This window comes from Bos javanicus, chromosome 4 (assembly GCF_032452875.1).
Source record: "Bos javanicus breed banteng chromosome 4, ARS-OSU_banteng_1.0, whole genome shotgun sequence".
In the NCBI taxonomy this organism is placed as follows: Eukaryota; Metazoa; Chordata; class Mammalia; order Artiodactyla; family Bovidae; genus Bos; species Bos javanicus.
In genome coordinates, this window is record NC_083871.1 from 11,204,885 (window position 1) to 11,224,791 (window position 19,907).

Genomic DNA, 19,907 nt, shown 5'->3' on the forward strand with positions numbered 1-19,907 from the left:
CATCTAAAAGAGGATGGTGATGGACAGGGAGGCCTGGCGTGCTGCGATTCATGGGGTCGCAAAGAGTCGGACACGACTGAGCGACTGAACTGAACTGAAAAGAGGATGGGTCTACATTTCCTTACAAGCAATACTGCCTAAATATTTTGTGACATGCCATGATGAAAATCAATTCAAAGTAGTTATCTAAAATGATTTTATGAGAAATATACCAACAGTGTACAAGTTCAGGTATCTTTGTTGTTACTTTGTTTATCAAGCAGGCTTCTCTTTGAAACCCACTAAAGTTTTTGTTAGAGAACCATATCAATAAGAAAGAAAGATAAAATGCCTCGCACAGTAACCTACACCTCGTCTTTCCATAGGAACTTGAAAGAGTTACCTCATTACAAACAGGTCTTCAGTTAGCTGCTGTAATCTGCACCAATGGGAGGAGGTATTGTGTTTGATGATGCTTTGTTCTGTAAGCTAAATAACATTTAAGAGAAACTGTCTTGGAAAATTGAGTTTTTAAATTACGATTGTGGTTTCTAGAATGCTATTCATTAACTGAACATACATCATGATTTATAAACTGCACTAAGAAGGTGTGTGGAAAATGTTTTAAAATCTAGTTAAGGATTAAAAATATTAGTTTTCTTAAGTTTTTTTTTTTTTTTTTAATGTGGGCCATTTTAAAAATCTTTATCAAGTTTGTTATAATGTTGCTTCTGTTGTTTATGTTCTGGTTTTTTGGCCCTGAGGTATATGGGATTTTAGTTCCCTGACCAGGGATCAAACCTACACCTCCTGCTTTGGAAGGTGAAGTCTTTAACCACTGGATTGCCAGGAAAGTCCCCAAATATTAGTGTTTTTGTATTGCTTAGATCAGTGCTTCTCAAACTGTCTTTGGTGAAGGACCAGCCTTTTTTTTTTCCTTTAATTTCCAACATGTTACAGATTGTTGTTTTTATAAAATGCAATAAAAACAAATTGCTAGAATAAATTAAAAAAAAGACAAACACATATAAAATACAGTCTCATTTTTTCTATTATCAGATTCATTAAGCATAAAATTACCATGTCAACTTTTGCTCTGTGTGTTTAAAATTTTTTTGGTTAGAGTCATCAAGCATAAAATTGTTGCGTCAACTTTTGCTCTACATGTTTCTAAATGCTTGCTCTCAATTTCTGCACTTTTTTTGTGATGAACTAGTAACAGTTTAAAGTCTGGTAGAAGACCACCTACCACTCTGGTAATGCTGGTTTATTTTGAGCCATTGAACAGATCGGTCAATCTGTTCAGTCGGTCAGAGGGCTCACAATCCCCAAATTTAAGAGCAGTCCAGGATACTGTCTCATTAACTGCCTAATTGTTCTGTGTGTATAGGGTTCTTATACTAGAAAAACTGAACTATTTATTGCTCATTTTTACAGACACTTGAATATTGCAAAGGAAGGTTTTACTCAAGCTAGTTTAGGCCTCCTTGCAAATCAGAGGAAACGTCAGTTGCTGATTGGACTTCTGAAATCTCTGAGAACGATAAAAACATTGGTATATACCAGTTCCTTTTTAAAAATTAAAATTTAATTTTATGGTTGAAACAGGTTTTACCTTTGCATTTCTGTTATTTTTCAGCAAAGAACAGATGTCCGCCTAAGTGAAATGCTGGAGGTAAGTTTGTACAAGGCTTGGAAGTTTGGTGCTCCTCATAATATTAGAGAATTATTGTGAAAAAAACCTCAGATGTGCATTTTTCTCAAATTGGTGTATGGTATAAAGAGCATTTTTAAACAGTAAAGGACCTTACTGTTTCTATTCTTGTGCATCTTTTACTATTGTCATGATAGACTTCATTCAGAAAAATTTATTGGGGGGAATGTTCAGTGTGTGGGAATGTTCAGTGTGTAGCAACGTAGGAATGTTAATTTCAGTATGTTTCCATTATATCTGGGCCCAAATAACAATGAAATTACCTTTTTCATGTAACATGAAGTAGTAATTTGATGAAGATGGCATGTATTAGTTATTTTGGTGTCTTATATATATATACACACACACACATATATTTTTTTAATTACTAATTTTTAAAATTTTTGGCTGTGCTGGGTCTTTGTTGCTGCACGAGGGCTTTCCCTAGTAACGGCAGACGGGAGCTCCTCTTCGTTCTGGTGACTTCTCTTGTTGCAGGGCACGGTCTCTAGATGCATGGGCTTTGGTAGTTCTGGCATGCAAGCTCAGTATTTCTGGCATGCAGGCTTTGCTGCCCTGCCCGTCCCAGACCAGGGGCTGAACCTGTGTCCCCTGCATTGGCAGGCAGATTCCTATCCACTGGACTGCTAGGGAAGCCCTCATATATATATTGATTTTCTGAGTGAGCCATCTGTTTTCTCTTCAATGGCTTTCTTAGCATTTCTTATATACTTCTGTTATAAGGTTCACCAAGGCCTAATGTATTATGTGTGTTTCCCCATAATTCTCAAGCACCTTTAGGTAGGTACTTTGTCATGATCTCTGCATCCCCTATGGTTTGAATTGCCTTTGTTGAATTTAGATATGAACTTAAGGAACTTTTTTTTTAATGGTTTTCTGTTTAAACACTGTGTTACTTCTAAACTATTACCACTGAACTATGGTTTAAGAAATCCATATGAAAAATTAATTCGGCAGTAAATTACTCTGTTCAGGTGTTAAAAATATCCTGAGGCCATTAATGAATATTTCACTTTATTTTCCAAATTTATTTAAGGATATTTATGGATTCATTGATGGTAAAACTGTTGAATGTTGCTTGCAAGTAGAATAAAATTGGAACATTTTTTATATAAACACGACTGAAAGAAGATATGTTAACAGTTAAAGAACTCCTTCTCTCTGAAGCAGCTTATACTTCCGTGTACGCTTTGTCATGGTCATGGTCTCAGAGGGCTATTACTGTGTATTTATGGGCACAACATATTTTTTCCATGCTACATTTTAGATCTGGAGCTAGTTCCTTTGTTATATTTTACTATTTATCTGTTGTTCATATTATAATCTTTGAGAAGAATTAAAACTTCCTGGTAGTGTAACTTTTAGATAGAGTATGAACAGAGGTTTATCCTTTTCAGAGACTTTTAAAAATGATTTTTATTTTTGCCTGCACTGGGTCTTCATTGTTGTGCGTGGGCTTTCTCTAGTTGGGACAAGTGGGGTGCACAGGCTTCTCTTGTTGCGGAGCACAGGTTCTAGGCACTGGCTTTAGTACTGTGCGCTCAGTAGTTGTGGCTCAAGGGCCCTAGAGAACAGGTTCAGTAGCTGTGGTGCATGGACCTAGTTGCCCAGCATATGTGGATCTTCCCGGACCAGGGATGTAACCCGTGTCCCTTGCACTGCAAGGCGGAGTCTTAACCACTGGACCACCAGGGAGGCCCCCTTTCAGAGTCTTTTAAGAAAAATGTTTCCGTCCTAATGACTTCTGTTGTTGCTCTCTCCAGGAGGAAGACTATCCAGGAGCTATTCAGCTGTGCCTGGAATGTCAGAAAGCTGCCAGCACTTTTAAACATTACAGTTGCATAAGGTAAGCTAACATCAAATTTTTAAAGCTGACTCTGCCATCAGTTTTAATATAGGAGTTGTGTAATATACAATGTTAATAAACATTGTAATTGAGAATTACTAAGTGCTGTATCCTAGTTTAGCTTTCTTGTTTATAAATGGACAGTACAGTAAAATAGGACTTCCTTGGTGGCGCAGACGGTAAAGTGTCTGCCTACAATGCGGGAGACCTGGGTTCAGTCCCTGGGTTGGGAAGATCTCCTGGAGAAGGAAATGGTAACCCACTCCTGTACTCTTGCCTGGAAAAGACCATGGACAGAGGAGTCTGGTAGGCTACAGTCCATGGGGTCGAAGAGTCAGACACGGCTGAGCGACTTCCCTTTCACTTTTCACTTTCACAGTAAAATAACAATTCTTAAGGCTTGAAAGATCAGATAGATACTTTTGAATCCTGTTTCCTGTGACATCATTGTTAACTCTTCTTTTCATATTTTTTCCAATCTTACTGATTTCATTTTTCTGCAGTGGTAGAGAATAAATTCATCTGTTCTTGTCTTCATTGCACCTCTTGGGAATTCTTCCTCCTTAGCTTTGCCCAGCTTATAAATATTGCGAGTGTTGTCACAGTTTGTTTTTCAGATCCAGATGGTTCAACTGTTGGCTCATCATGATAAGAATTCTTTTGGAAAATTTAAAAGCGATTTCACCTTATGTAATTGTCATCTTTGTAATATTTAAGTGATTATGTAATTAACGTTTTATATCTCCTGTTTGTTAATGTATTACATCTTCTGTTTGTTCGTGAAATGTGCCGTCTGAAGATAGCTGCTGCATCTTCTGCTCTGAGTGCTAACTTTTTAAATAGATTTTGATCTGTTTAAAATGAAGCTTTTGCATTAGCTGTGACAGTACCTTGCAGGGGTGGGGGTGAGCTCTAATCCTCATGTGTCATTTCTGTCATTCCTCTGAAACCATCAAAAATAAACATACAGTCTAAGGAAAATAGTGAGGTTTCCAGGCAAACCCAGTTTCAAATTAACTTCATACTAACCTTAGAATGTAGCCTGTTAGTCTCTCATGTATGGAGATTCCAGCTGTCAGTGAGCAGGATGCCCTGATGTCCTAGGTGTTGATTCCTTGTATCTGAAAAGATGAAAGGATTGTGAGAGAGTGAAACATTAGCACAGCTTTGAATTAATTTTTTTTTAATATACTTGCACGTAGGTCTCTACTGGGTATGGAATAACTGGGTATTTCCCCCTAGAGATGGTATTTTTTATGGCTTTTGTTTCTCTAGGATTATGCATTTCGAAGCAACATACTTTTTATTTGATTAGGAAACACGTAGTTGAGTGGTACCAGTGATATTTGGATTTTGTCCATTTTGACAGTGATTAACTGTTACTATTAAAAACTTGATTATGTCATTTATATTTATTAGGTTGGATGAATAGCTCTAGTACGTGAATATACTTGAACCATTTCTAGCAGGGCCTTCTGGCTCCCGAAGAAGCATAACAACCATTTGCTTCATTTCGTGATGATATGTCTGTTAGAATTTCTCATTCTAAGTTTATTTCAGGTTGGTTTAAAATAATTCAGGCAGCTATATATCTGTTGAGTGCTTATTATATGCCAGGTGCTTTGTTTTGGAATTGGTTGTATAGTGATGAATCACATAAAATATAATCAGTATAATCCTTGGTCTTCAAGATGGACTTGGATTGAGGTAGGCACAAGTAAGATGGGGCTTTAGAGAGAAGGAAGTTGAGCATGTGGTGGAAGCACTGGGATCTGATTCTCCTTAGGAGTCAAGACTAAGGAGGATCTGAAGGAGATGCAGGAGGGTTTAGCTAAGTGAGAGGATGCGGGGTGGTGGATATGAGATTATGGGTATTGTGATGAAGTTCTTTGTTGCAGAGATGTCAGGCAAAATGAGGACTGAAATTATCTATTGTATTTATAGCAACAAAGAAATCAAAGTTGACCTTGTTGGGGACAGATTTGGTTGAAGTGTAAGTATGAAAGTGAAAGTAAAGTCACTCAGTCGTGTCCGACTCTGTGACCCCATGGACTGTAGCCTACCAGGATCCTCCGCCCATCGGATATTCCAGGCAATAGAACTGGAGTGGGTTGGCATTTCCTTCTCCAGGGGATCTTCGCAACCCAGGGATCGAACCTGGGTCTCCCACATTGTAGGCAGACGCTTTACCGTCTGAGTCAGTACAGGATGAGGAAATTTTATAAAGAAGAAAGATGTGGAATTGAGAGGGAGAAACTTGAGTGTTTGAAAATCAGTGGGAAAGAGTGAGAGATTGAAAAGAAGACAGAACATCCTCCTAATAAGGCTTTGTAGGGATTATAGGAGAGATTGACTTTGAAAAGGTCCACTGTTCTTTTATTTATTTATTTTTTTTTTTTATTCTTCCAATTTTATTTTATTTTTAAACTTTACATAATTGTATTAGTTTTGCCAAATATCAAAATGAATCCGCCACAGGTATACATGTGTTCCCCATCCCGAACCCTCCTCCCTCCTCCCTCCCCATACCATCCCTCTGGGCCGTCCCAGTGCACCAGCCCCAAGCATCTAGCATCATGCATCGAACCTGGACTGGCAACTCGTTTCCTACATGATATTTTACATGTTTCATTGCCATTCTCCCACATCTTCCCACCCTCTCCCTCTCCCTCTCCCACAGAGTCCATAAGACTGTTCTATACATCAGTGTCTCTTTTGCTGTCTCGTACACCGGGTTATTGTTACCATCTTTCTAAATTCCATATATATGCGTTAGTATACTGTATTTATGTTTTTCCTTCTGGCTTACTTCACTCTGTATAATAGGCTCCGGCCACCATCACCCTAATACCAAAACCTGACAAAGATCCCACAAAAAAAGAAAACTACAGGCCAATATCACTGATGAACATAGATGCAAAAATCCTTAACAAAATTCTAGCAATCAGAATCCAACAACACATTAAAAAGATCATACACCGTGATCAAGTGGGCTTTATCCCAGGGATGCAAGGATTCTTCAATATCCGCAAATCAATCAATGTAATACACCACATTAACAAATTGAAAAATAAAAACCATATGATTATCTCAATAGATGCAGAGAAAGCCTTTGACAAAATTCAACATTCATTTATGATAAAAACTCTCCAGAAAGCAGGAATAGAAGGAACATACCTCAACATAATAAAAGCTATATATGACAAACCCACTGCAAACATTATCCTCAATGGTGAAAAATTGAAAGCATTTCCTCTAAAGTCAGGAACAAGACAAGGGTGCCCACTTTCACCATTACTATTCAACATAGTTTTGGAAGTTTTGGCCACAGCAATCAGAGCAGAAAAAGAAATAAAAGGAATCCAAATTGGAAAAGAAGAAGTAAAACTCTCACTATTTGCAGATGACATGATCCTCTACATAGAAAACCCTAAAGAGTCCACCAGAAAATTACTAGAAATAATCAATGAGTATAGTAAAGTTGCAGGATATAAAATCAACACACAGAAATCCCTTGCATTCCTATACACTAATAATGAGAAAACAGAAAGAAAAATTAAGGAAACAATTCCATTCACCATTGCAACGGAAAGAATAAAATACTTAGGAATATATCTACCTAAAGAAACTAAAGACCTATATATAGAAAACTATAAAACACTGGTGAAAGAAATCAAAGAGGACACTAATAGATGGAGAAATATACCATGTTCATGGATTGGAAGAATCAATATAGTGAAAATGAGTATACTACCCAAAGCAATTTATAGATTCAACGCAATCCCTATCAAGCTACCAACAGTATTCTTCACAGAGCTAGAACAAATAATTTCACAATTTGTATGGAAATACAAAAAACCTCGAATAGCCAAAGCGATCTTGAGAAAGAAGAATGGAACTGGAGGAATCAACCTACCTGACTTCAGGCTCTACTACAAAGCCACAGTTATCAAGACAGTATGGTACTGGCACAAAGACAGAAATATTGATCAATGGAATAAAATAGAAAGCCCAGAGATAAATCCACGCACATATGGACACCTTATCTTCGACAAAGGAGGCAAGAATATACAATGGATTAAAGACAATCTCTTTAACAAGTGGTGCTGGGAAATCTGGTCAACCACTTGTAAAAGAATGAAACTGGACCACTTTCTAACACCATACACAAAAATAAACTCAAAATGGATTAAAGATCTAAACGTAAGACCAGAAACTATAAAACTCCTAGAGGAGAACATAGGCAAAACACTCTCCGACATACATCACAGCAGGATCCTCTATGACCCACCTCCCAGAATATTGGAAATAAAAGCAAAAATAAACAAATGGGACCTAATTAACCTTAAAAGCTTCTGCACATCAAAGGAAACTATTAGCAAGGTGAAAAGACAGCCTTCAGAATGGGAGAAAATAATAGCAAATGAAGCAACGGACAAACAACTAATCTCAAAAATATACAAGCAACTCCTACAGCTCAACTCCAGAAAAATAAACGACCCAATCAAAAAATGGGCCAAAGAACTAAATAGACATTTCTCCAAAAAAGACATACAGATGGCTAACAAACACATGAAAAGATGCTCAACATCACTCATTATCAGAGAAATGCAAATCAAAACCACTATGAGGTACCATTTCACACCAGTCAGAATGGCTGCGATCCAAAAGTCTACAAATAACAAATGCTGGAGAGGGTGTGGAGAAAAGGGAACCCTCTTACACTGTTGGTGGGAATGCAAACTAGTACAGCCACTATGGAGAACAGTGTGGAGATTCCTTAAAAAACTGGAAATAGAACTGCCTTATGATCCAGCAACCCCACTGCTGGGCATACACACTGAGGAAACCAGAAGGGAAAGAGACACGTGTACCCCAATGTTCATCGCAGCACTGTTTATAATAGCCAAGACGTGGAAGCAACCTAGATGTCCATCAGCAGATGAATGGATAAGAAAGCTGTGGTACATATACACAATGGAGTATTACTCAGCCATTAAAAAGAATACATTTGAATCGGTTCTAATGAGGTGGATGAAACTGGAGCCACTGTTCTTTTATAATAGGAAAGGATGAATGTGGAAATCTGGTGGCAAGAGACTGAGATGACATGTTGATACTTTATTTTTTCCATCAGTTGCAGTGTTTAGCTTTGTTAAAGTAAATATCTTGATGAGAGTTAGCTATAAAAAATGTTTTTGAAAGAAACCCTTACTTGGGTTTTTTTTCAGGTTGGCATGAAGCAGCCTCTAAGCACTTTTTCACTTTTAGGTATATAGTGATGTGTGGAGGAGGTGTGAGTACAGTTACCTCACCTGGTGAAAAGTTTTGAAATTGAAAAATCTGTAATGATGATTTAAGTTGGTCATTGTTTTATTTTAGATGTACAGAATGTAAGAGGCATGCTGTGTTTACATGTATGAGTCATGCGTGCAGTAATAAGAAAAGGTTGACATATTCTGGAAATAGATAAAAATGGATGCATAGACTCATTGAAATGTCCTAAGGAATTCATTGTAGTGGGATTTTTACCTTAGGTTTCCTGGAAATTTGTTAGAATTGTGTTTTCAACTTGGCAATTTAGTGACAATGAATTGCTTGGGGGTGATGACAGGCCCTCCAACGACGATTCTTCTCTTCCACACACAGCAGTGTTTCCTTGTCCTGCCTAACCCAGTCCCCTTCTCGAAGCTTCACCTCTTAGGTCACCCATTTGCTCCTAGTTGGGAGAACCTAAGCTTGTTCACCTCTTATAGATCATACAATTTAGGATATAGCTATAGAGTTAATTGATATATAGGATAGACTGAGTCCACAAAAATAAAAGGAATTTTATTATATTAATAATTTCCTTTTAATTTTGTGTTTATTAATTAATGTACCTTTCTTATTCTATGCATTTTCTTCCTTTTCCTCTTTTTCTGCTGGCCTTATGAATGCAGTCAATATTGAACCTGTTCTTGAGCTCTCTCATTGGTTCAGACGTAATTCACAAGCACTTTAAATGTTCCTTCCATTTACCTGGAGCTGTGAATTTAGCCAAAGGCAAGATTTAATCTTTTGCTTAGATCTGAGTGATTCAAAAGTGAAAAATCATTTGACACTCTGGTAACCATAGAATAGTAATTAATTTCCAACTGAATTCACACTCATTTTCTTTAACATTTAAATTTATTTTGTATTCCTATTGATGATTAGAAAATCAAGAAATATTTTTCTTAGCAGTGTCCTTTAAGAGAACCATTCCATGATTCTAAGTGTTTCGGCATTATCGGATGATAATTGGTGTTTTTGTTTTTATGTTGCAGGCAGATTCATACACTTCTTAATTTTTCCTTAGTGGATTATATGTTCCTCTCTTCTTTCCTAGTCACATCGTTCCTTTATTGGAAATAAAGTGTTTGATAGAAGACAGAGACTCTGTGGCCTTAGGAGTAGATTACATGGAACAAGTGAGGGTGAGCTCTTATGATTCTGAAAGTGGAAAAAAAGAGAATTCACAACTTTGCTTCTGCACAAAAAGGCACTGACTGTATGCCTGATAAATTTGGGTTCTATGACGGTGTAGTTTAATACATGAAGTACCAAGTAATTTGGTATCTTGCTTGATGTGACAGAGTTATATGGTTGGGATTTATCAGGAATAAGAATCAGAGTGTTTATCTTAAAGTATGCCTAAATAAAGCATTAATTTCTTTATCACTTGACATTTATCTAAATTAATTTCATGAAAAGTTATTAAAAGTCAAAACTTCTTCATTGCTTTTTAAAATTTCCTTTGAAAGAAACTACCTGAATGAATCTTAGCACACGCTAGATTATGCACCAAAAAGTTCACGCACCACCTAAACTGGTTTTGGCTACTGCACTTTAACGTAGACAGCAGTATTTCATTTCTGATCATCTTAAAATACCCTTTTTTCCCCCCTCAGATGATGATCTTGGCAGTTGAAAGAAAATTGTAGGTTGTAGACCCTTAAGTCATCGAATAATGAGTATAGCCTTTAGTACAAGTACAGCAGTACTTGGGCTCCCCAGGTGGCTCAGTGGTAAAGAATCCACCTGCCAAGCAGGAGGCTTGGGTTTGATTCCTTGGATCGGGAGGATCCCCTGGAGAAGGAAATGTTGGCAACCCACTCCACTATCGTGCCTGAGAAATCCCATGGAGAGAGGAGCCTGGCGGGCTGTAGTCCATGGGGTCACATGGAGTCAGACATGACGTCGTGACTAAACAACAGACGGCAGCAGTACTGGGCGCTGATCTTCTCCGTCTTAGCAAGCAGTGTCTGCTCTCTCTTTCTTTACACTCAGGCGAGGGGAACCCAGGAGCCTCACCTGCAGTGATGAACAGTGAGTGTGTCTGCAGGATCACCAGGCCTGCTCAGCTAGACTCACATGCAGGTCTGGAGTCCCTGTTGCTTGATTTGCTTGGGCTGAGTTATTGACACCATGCTATTCTGACACCACCTCCTTTCTTATCTTTTACCTTGTTTTCCTGTGCCTTCCTCCTCCAGGCAGTGCCATTTAAAGTTAATGTAAAGTGAAATCTACATAAAACATGACACTTGAACAAAATGGTCTTAAAAGGTGAAAGTTTTTCATTCTGCCCACCCATCCTTCCCTTTGCTACTCCCTAGAGTAAACTATCGGAGAAGGCAATGGCACCCCACTCCAGTACTCTTGCCTGGAAAATCCCATGGACGGAGGAGCCTGGAAGGCTGCAGTCCATGGGGTCGCTAAGAGTTGGACACGACTGAGCGACTTCACTTTCACTCTTCACTTTCATGCATTGGAGAAGGAAATGGCAACCCACTCTAGTGTTCTTGCCTGGAGAATCCCAGGGACGGGGGAGCCTGGTGGGCTGCTGTCTATGGGGTCGCACAGAGTCGGACACGACTGAAGCGACTTAGCAGCAGCAGCAGAGTAAACTATTTTTACAGCTTAATTTTCATCCTACCAGATTTCATTGTAATTTAAAAGATTACATTATAATAATAACCTTTTCCTGATTTATTGATGTAGATAGTTCTCGATAACTGTTTACTCCCCGTAATAAAAAGCAATAAGAGATAGGCACGTGGTGTACTTCCTTTCACTTCTTTTCACTTCTCCATCTTCTAGGTTTTGTTAGTGAAACTGTTATTTTTACTTGGTCAAGTTTATAACATTTATATTCTTTTCACAACTATAATTAAATCTCTGTTTTTTCTAATAGATTACTTCTAAAAAATTAATAGAAGTCATGTTTACTATATTATGGATATTTAAATATTATTATCTGCAGAACTAAGTGATTGGATGTATGAAAAAGAAAAAGTAATCCTTTGTCTCTAAATGAAAATCCAAATCCATAGTGTTTTTCTGTTCAACATTTTTCACTTTTGTAGGTCCTGCTCGGCTTCTGTCATCTTTGTAATACTCCATTTTTGTGCATTTCTTTGTTGTGTGTTGTTAGTTACCTCTTGGAAAATTTTTTTAATACAGGATACTTAGGGGGTAAATTTTCAGATTTTGAAATGACCTTAATTTAGCCCATGCATACAGGAGGAGAAGGGGACGTCAGAGGATGAGATGGTTGTATGGTATCACCGACTCGATGGACATGAGCCTGAGTAAACGCCAGGAGTTGGTGATGGACACAGAAGGCTGGTGTGCTGCAGTCCATGCAGTCGCAAAGAGGCGGACACAGCTTAGCAACTGAACGACAAATGATTGAAAGAAAAGTTATTTTTTTTCCTTAAAAAATGGAAGGCATTGCTTAGTTGTCTATTCAAGCCTCCTGTTTCGAAGGACAGAGTCAGATACTACTCTCCTTGTCATTTTACCAAAGAAATGGTGTCTGTCTTTTAGAAATTTTAAGGATTTTTCTTTTTTTCACTTGATCTAAAATTTCACCAGTCTAGAAAAGTCCTGTCTTAGATTCTTTACTCTAAGATGATGAGACAAGAATGAAGTATTATTTAGTGCTTAACTACATGAGATGCTGTGTTTACTTGTTATACCAAGAGGTTGTGACATGTATTTGTTCTGTAGGAGTTGGTAAAACAGGCAGTTAACAGGCAGGACTGTGGGGGGATATGCCAGTTAAGTCCACAGCATACATAAACAAAAGCCATCAGAGATGCTCAAGCTGTGAATGGCTCACTTCCCATACCCCCATGGGAATGGGAAATACTGACATTTATAGGAGTGGGAGTAGGAGCTTGGCACCATTATCCAAGGCAGCGCTGACAATACAGTAATTCTAAATCAGATTTTAATAAGGCTTTCTCACTAAAGCTTTATTCTTCAGTTTTAAAAACTGACTCATGATAATAGTGATAATGATGATGATACAATTTTTGAAAAATTTTGGACTTTAATATATATCAAGCACTGTACTTATTTTTTATCTTGTAAAGATATTTAAACATCTTTTATTTAAAGATAATGTTCCTTATTTTTTCCTATTTAGCATTAACAAAATATTCCTCAGGTGGTGCTGTTTGCTCTTTTGTAGATGAGGACATTGATGCTCTGTAAAATGAGTGGCAAAGGCAAGATTTAAGTTTATATCTGCTGGGATACACATCTTGTTGTTCTTGACCACAACTATGGTAGGCCGTCTACCAATGTAATAGCTGTTATGTGCAGTGGAAGCTCATGGCCAGTAGGCCAATTTATATTATTTTGCTCCAATCTCTGAAGTATATCCTGACTAGAGTTAACTGTGTTTTTCCTAAACCTGTTTCTGCCAGTTGTGTTTGTTCCTATCTTTATGTTGCTTGAGTAAATAAACTAATGAGGTGAAACAACTTTTTGAAAGTAAGTTGGATGCATTGGAAAAATAGAACTTACTGTTAAAAATAAATTTCCTTTTGAATCTTTTGTAGGCGAGACAACTCATGGAAAACTGGGGGATATAAGATAACTGTGATTTGACATTCAGGTTGTTTTGCATTTGTTTTTAGGTTCCTGCTTCCATTTTGAGAATCTGAAACTTGAAATGACAGTCAGTTTATTTGTGATCTGGTTCATATGAGACTTAAGAAGTTAAAACTCCAGTCAAATGAAAAGACCTTGGCTCTAAGTCAGAAATGGATGAGTGAAGTACACTATACAATTTTGGTTAAAATATTACGTGCCCATGCCAAGTCACTTCTGTTGTGTCTGACTCTTTGTGACCCCATGGACTGTAGCCCACCAGGCTCCTCTTGTCTGTGGGATTCTCCAGGCAAGAATACTGGAGTGGGTAGCCATTCCCTTCTCCAGGGGATCTTCCTGACCCAGGGATGGAACCTGGGTCCTCCCACACTACAGGCACATTCTTTACTATCTGAGCCACCAGCGAAGCCCTAAAATATTCAGTGCACATAAATATTTCTGTTTTAACTTTGATCAGTTGACCAACTAAAAGGTTTTCTGCCGAACTGTAGCACAGGGCTGCCAGAGGGCCTTTGTGTTTAAAGGGCCAGATAATAAATATTTTAAATTTTGCAGACCATAAGGTCTTGGTTGCAGTTATTCAGCTCTGCCCTTGAAGACCAAGAGTGGCATTAGACAATATGTAAACAAATGCATGTGGCTGTGTTTCAATAAAACTTTATTTAGAAACACAGCCTCTTGGCTAGATTTGACTCCTGAGCCTGGCTTCTGCTCTGGAATTGTAATTCATAGAGCTTGGAAATATTTTGAACATTTTTAGTGTCCTTTTAATGAATTCTAAACTTTCTATGTGGTGAATGGTTGTGTTGTGAGTTAGGTCTGGGATTTCTGAACAGTGTGTGGTCAGAGATCTCGGTTGATTCAAAGTGATCTTGGAGTTCTTTTACAGTTTTTCTGTGGTTTGAAGGATCCTGTGACACTTGATGGTACCTCAAGGTTGTTTGTTTAGCTTCAGTGTGTTTGAAAATCATGTTTTCTCTGAGGTCTGTTGATAAAACTCGGCAGCAGTGAGTAGATTGAAATCCTTGGAATTATATAATACCTCTGATCTAAACAGACTGGAGTTTCTGGGGGCCGTGGGCACACAATATAAATTTGGAAGGATAAATTTTACTTACGTGTGTTCCAGAGGTTTTAGCGTTCTGCTGAATCATATGCAAAGATGTGCTAATTGGTTAGCTGGTGTTCAGCATATAATAAAACCTAGAAACTTTAGAGCTTGAAGCAGCCCTTTGGATCCAGCCCACTTTTGTATAGGAAACTGGTGCCCAGAGTTATTAAGAGACTTGTCTTAAATCACCTGGCTTAATAACAAACCAGGGAAAGATCATTAAGAGGGTAATACCTCCATACCATCTTGTCTTTCAGTACAGTCAAATTGCAGTTTTCTTTCCTGCACTGGAGAAGGAAATGGCAACCCACTCCAGTGTTCTTGCCTGGAGAATCCCAGGGACGGGGGAGCCTGGTGGGCTGCCGTCTATGGCCTCACACAGAGTCGGAAGCGACTTAGCAGCAGCAGCAGCAGGACACATTTTGTGAGTTTGTGTCCCAGAGCAGCTACTTAAAAGGAAAGTTAATTATTTATGAAAGTTATTTTTAATATTTTCTGTAGTGATTATAAAAATGCCCTGCAAATTGTTTGAGTCATTCCACTCACTTGCAAATAGCTTTTAATAGCTTTTAGTCTTTCATCTTACAACTAGTAATTTTTTTGACCATAATATAGCTTTTATTTATCCAAATGTTCATGACTAGGTCCTTTTTAAATACTCTGATTAACTGACCCAAATAACTGAAATTCATATTTCTAAATGATGGCTAAGGATTTCTTTAAAGACCACATTTAATATGCCCACTCCTTAATCATATTTTTATGTGTATATCTTTAATTAGTAGCCAACTGTTATCAAACTACAGTTGTAGATTTTGAAAGCATTTTTTAAAATTTATTTTTAATTCGTGGATAATTGCTGTACGATGTTGTGTTGGTTTCTGCCATACAGCAACAAGAATCAGCCATACCTATACATACATCCCTTCCCTCTTGAAAGCATTTTTAATAAAACCAAGATGGTTGATTTATAGGTTTATTTTAAAATTTCTGCATACCATATGCATTGCCATGCTTGCATTGTTAACTCTTAATATATAGGCTACAAAATCATTTTAACCACGAGTAATAGAAGGAATAAAAGCACCTAGATTTATGATAATATTGTGAATAAACTCTAAAGCCCATTTTTTTCAGTTGAGAAGCTGAATAAGTTGTTACTATCACCTCTGAATTAGTTTAGATATATTCCTTTTTTCTCCAAACTCAATATTCCCTGAAAGAATATGTTTACGAATTCTGATACTTATTATTCTAGGTGTTTTTGTCTTTCCATGTCTGTGTCTTCAGCCTTAGTGAACTTCTGAGCATTGTGTGATAGAGGAGTAGAACCAACTTCTCTGCTTCTCTCTCTCTCTCTCTCGCTCTTTTTTTTTTTTTTCCCCTTTACTAAGACCCCTGTAGACCAGAGTCCAGTCTGACTCTTATTCTTGTAAAATGTTCTCCTTTCTTTTTTTAAAATTGAAGTAGAAAAAAGAAAAAAATAAAAAATAAAAAATAAAATAAAATAAAATTGAAGTAGATATGGCGGCTAAAGGAATGATGGTTAAAGTTTGCTGTTTTTTGTTTGCATTGCAAATTTGACTCAGCAGATGTTTATTTCCTGCTCTGAGTCAGGCAGTGAATTTAGTTAGTCCTGGGGAATCCCTGGGGAATAAGCCACAGTCTGCTCTGATAAATAGTCACAGATACTTCTTTACTCTAATTCAGGGTGCTGTAAACACAGCATTGTGTAACTTAAGGAAACAGTGAGAAGAGAGAGACTTCCCAGAAAAAAAGACATTTGGGAGTGAGAAAAAAGGAATGTACTTTCTAGCTATTGTGAACATTATATGCAAGAATAGAGAATGGAAAAGCCTGGGGTTTGTTTGGGGAATTGCACCTCGTCCATCTGACTAAAATATAGTTGCCCTTGAACAACCTAGGGGTTAGTGGTGCTCACCCTTGGCTCATTAGAAAATCCACATATAACTTACCTACTTGGACCTCTGAATAGGTGAATCCGCATCTATGGATTCAACCAGCTGAGGATCAGGAAGTACTGTAGGATTTACTATTGAAAAACATCCACTTATAAGTCGACCAGTGCAATTCAAATGCCTGTTGTTCAAGGGTCAACTGTAGAGGCACTGAAAAGTGAATGGGAAGTTAATTTTTTGTCAGTTATGAAGAGTCTTAAGTGCCATGCTAATTTAGGGCTTTATCCTTTGTTTCACGGGGAATCACCAAAAGTGTTAAAGCAGTGGATTAATACGATTTTTATTTCTGCTTCACTTAGGAACTGCAAACTCAGCTGTCTTTAGGGACCAGGCAGGGTAGCATCCATATGAAGCTGCCAGATGATAGCAGGAAATGGCCAGGTGCACAGGACTGTTGTCTTTTTTGTTGAGGTGCTCAGTTGAGTCCGATTCTTTGTAACCCCATGGACAGTAGCCCTCCAGGCTCCTCTGTCCATGGGGTTCTCCAGGCAAGAATCCTGGAGTGGGTAGCCATTTACTTCTCCAGATTGCTACACTGTTGATTGTCAAATGATGAAGGCTTGTTCATTTCAGTTTTTACTTAAGAGCATAATCTTCCATTCTCAACCTTAATTAAAAGCATGCTTATGGTACACAGTATTTGTTGAAAATGGCCTAATTCCTCCATGGGTTTTAATGTTTATCTGTGAGACCTTCAAAACTGGGTACTTGTGTTATTGTTGGTTTCACTTTCCTGACAGATTGCTTTGCATTTGTGTATGTCTGTATCTTTCTCTCTATCAGACCACTTTGTTGTTATCTTCTCAGTTTTCATTAAAAGGCTCTCTAAGGGGAGCCATGAATCATATTGTATATTCTATAAGGCTGTTGCCCAGGGTGTTGTGCCATAGGAGATAAAATATTGCTGTTCTCTTTATCAAGACTGGCAAAATTTTCTCTCTGAATTTAATGCCAGCGAAAGTGAGTTTTGTCTCTTTGTTTTTGCTCTTTCTCTTAAATTACTGGTTTGTTTTGATATTCTGGACACCGAATTGTGTACTGTGGCCTTCCCTATTTGTTTTGGCTGCTAGGACTTTGAGAATCACATTGATAATCAGATGACAGTTGTAAGGAAAAAAACAAACAAAAAAAAAACCCTTGTATAATTTTGCTGTGAAACTGCATCTTTCTCTTGTTCTTACTATTTTATTTTACTTTTACCTTAATCCCTTTTGTCAAAACATTTTCTCTAAAATTATATTTACTTTTTTAGATAACAGCAGATATTTTTTAGTAATGAGGTATTATAATTCAAATAATATCAGTTGTTTTTAAACTGACCTCTTGAGAATTAGGGGTTCCCTGATGGCTCAGGTGGTAGAGTCAACTTGCAATGTGGGAGACCCCATTCAATCCCTGGGGTCAGAAGATTGCTTGGAGAAGGGAGTGGCAACACACTTCAGTATCTTGCCTTTAAAATCCCATGGACAGAGGAGGCTGGCAGGCTACAGCCCATAGGATTGCAAAGAGTTGAGCATGACTGAGCAACTAACACTAACGCTGGAGGATTAAAGGGGAAAAAAATCAGATTCAATCACATACCCTAAATGTATAACTCAATTCATTTTACAAAGGGAACATAATTGTATAGTTACTTCCCAGAAATAAAAACAGAACTAGAACATTTCTAGGACCCTAGAAACTTCCTTCATGCCTCATTCCAGTCATTATATTGCCAGGGTAACCACTGTTCTGGTTTCTGTCACTAACGTTATTTTTGCCTGTTTTGAACTTTATGTAAATGGAATCATGCAGTATGTATTTTTTAAACTGACATCTTTTGTATTATGTTTTTGAGATTCAGGTGACACATTTTCACTGCTATAGTATTTTATCATATAAATATATCCCTTTAATTTTTCATAGACAGTTGAGCTGCTTCAAGTTTTTGCCTGTTACAGATAATGTTGTGAGGATTGTGTATGCACTTCTGATAGATACACCTGGAGTAAGTGTATGTTGAGTTTCAGGAGTATTAATGGTTCCAGAGAGGTGGTATCACTTTTCCCTTTTCCAGCACTGAGTTGAGGGTTTTATTCTACATTCTTCCCAACATTTGTTGACATTGTTTTTAATTTTTTAAAAATATTTTTAGCCATTCTAGTCATTTGTTATAGTCTTTTTGTAGTTTTAATTTGCATTTCCTGAATGCCTGAAAGAGTACATATTTATATGTTCATTGGCCAGTTGAATATCTTCTTTGTCAAGTATTTAAGGCTTTTACCCTTTGTTTTTATTCTGTTCTGTTGACCTGTTAATGTGTTCTTATGATAAGTGCCACACCGCCTTACTGCTGTGACTTTAGAGTAAGTCAGCCTGTTTTTAGTGTGTCTTACGGCATTATTCTTTGGGGTTTGCTTAACTAGTCTTGGCCCTTTGAGTTTCCACATAATTTTTAGAAGCAGTTTGTCAATTCCTCCATTAAAAAGCGCACTGGCTTAATATTAATAAGATATCAGTTATTTTATGATATCAGTTTTGTGAGAATTGGTATCAGTTGTATTAAAGATTTTAGTCTGTTTGTATGGTATATACCTCTGTACAGTGGTCTTCTGTATTTTGGCTCTGTTTTGTATTGTATATTCTTTATTTGGTTTATTCCCAGGTATTTGGTTTTTTGAAACGTATCTTTAAAAATTTCATTGTCTAATTCCTTGTTTCTATATATAGAGATTAGTTTTATCTTTGTTTTACTTTTCATCTATATTACACATATTATCTTTAAAACTTGCTGCTGCTGCTGCTAAGACGCTTCAGTCGTGTCCAACTCTGTGTGACCCCATAGACGGCAGCCCATCAGGCTCCTCCGTCCCTGGGATTCTCCAGGCAAGAACACTGGAGTGGGTTGCCATTTCCTTCTCCAATGCATGAAAGTGAAAAGTGAAAGTGAAAGTGAAGTCGCTCAGTGTCCAACTCCCAGCGACCCCATGGACTGCAGCCCAACAGGCTCCGCCATCCATGGGACACTTAAATTCTTAGTTTTATCTATAAATTCTTCAGGATTTTCTGTGATGACTCTTATTTCTTCCTTTCTAATTTTTTTCCTTTTGTTTATTTTTCTTGCCTTATCATACTGTCTGTAGAATCAGCACAAATTAACTGCTCATAGTACTGATTTGTCAATTTTAAGTGTTTATTCATCTAGTTTGTCTCTTTTAAAGATTGACACACCTAATTCTGTTTTATTTAATAGTGAACTGAATTCAAAGTTGCAAGATACTTTAGAACAAATTGAGGTAAGACGGATTATATCTTAAGTTAAACGACTTTCTTTCTAGAGGTTTCTGAATAGCATAGATGTATCTTATGTTTTGA

The 19,907-nt window shown here is 37.4% G+C and overlaps 1 protein-coding gene across 1 annotated transcript in view; it reads left to right on the top strand.

Annotated features, from left to right (window-relative positions):
* Positions 1-19,907, top strand: part of VPS50 (VPS50 subunit of EARP/GARPII complex) — a 135,000-nt gene that overhangs the window by 26,177 nt on the left and 88,916 nt on the right. The window contains exons 6-10 of the mRNA XM_061413446.1: positions 366-436; positions 1,417-1,534; positions 1,619-1,654; positions 3,457-3,539; positions 19,786-19,828. Of these exons, the coding sequence (XP_061269430.1) occupies positions 366-436; positions 1,417-1,534; positions 1,619-1,654; positions 3,457-3,539; positions 19,786-19,828 (351 nt within the window). The remainder of the gene's footprint in view (positions 1-365; positions 437-1,416; positions 1,535-1,618; positions 1,655-3,456; positions 3,540-19,785; positions 19,829-19,907) is intronic.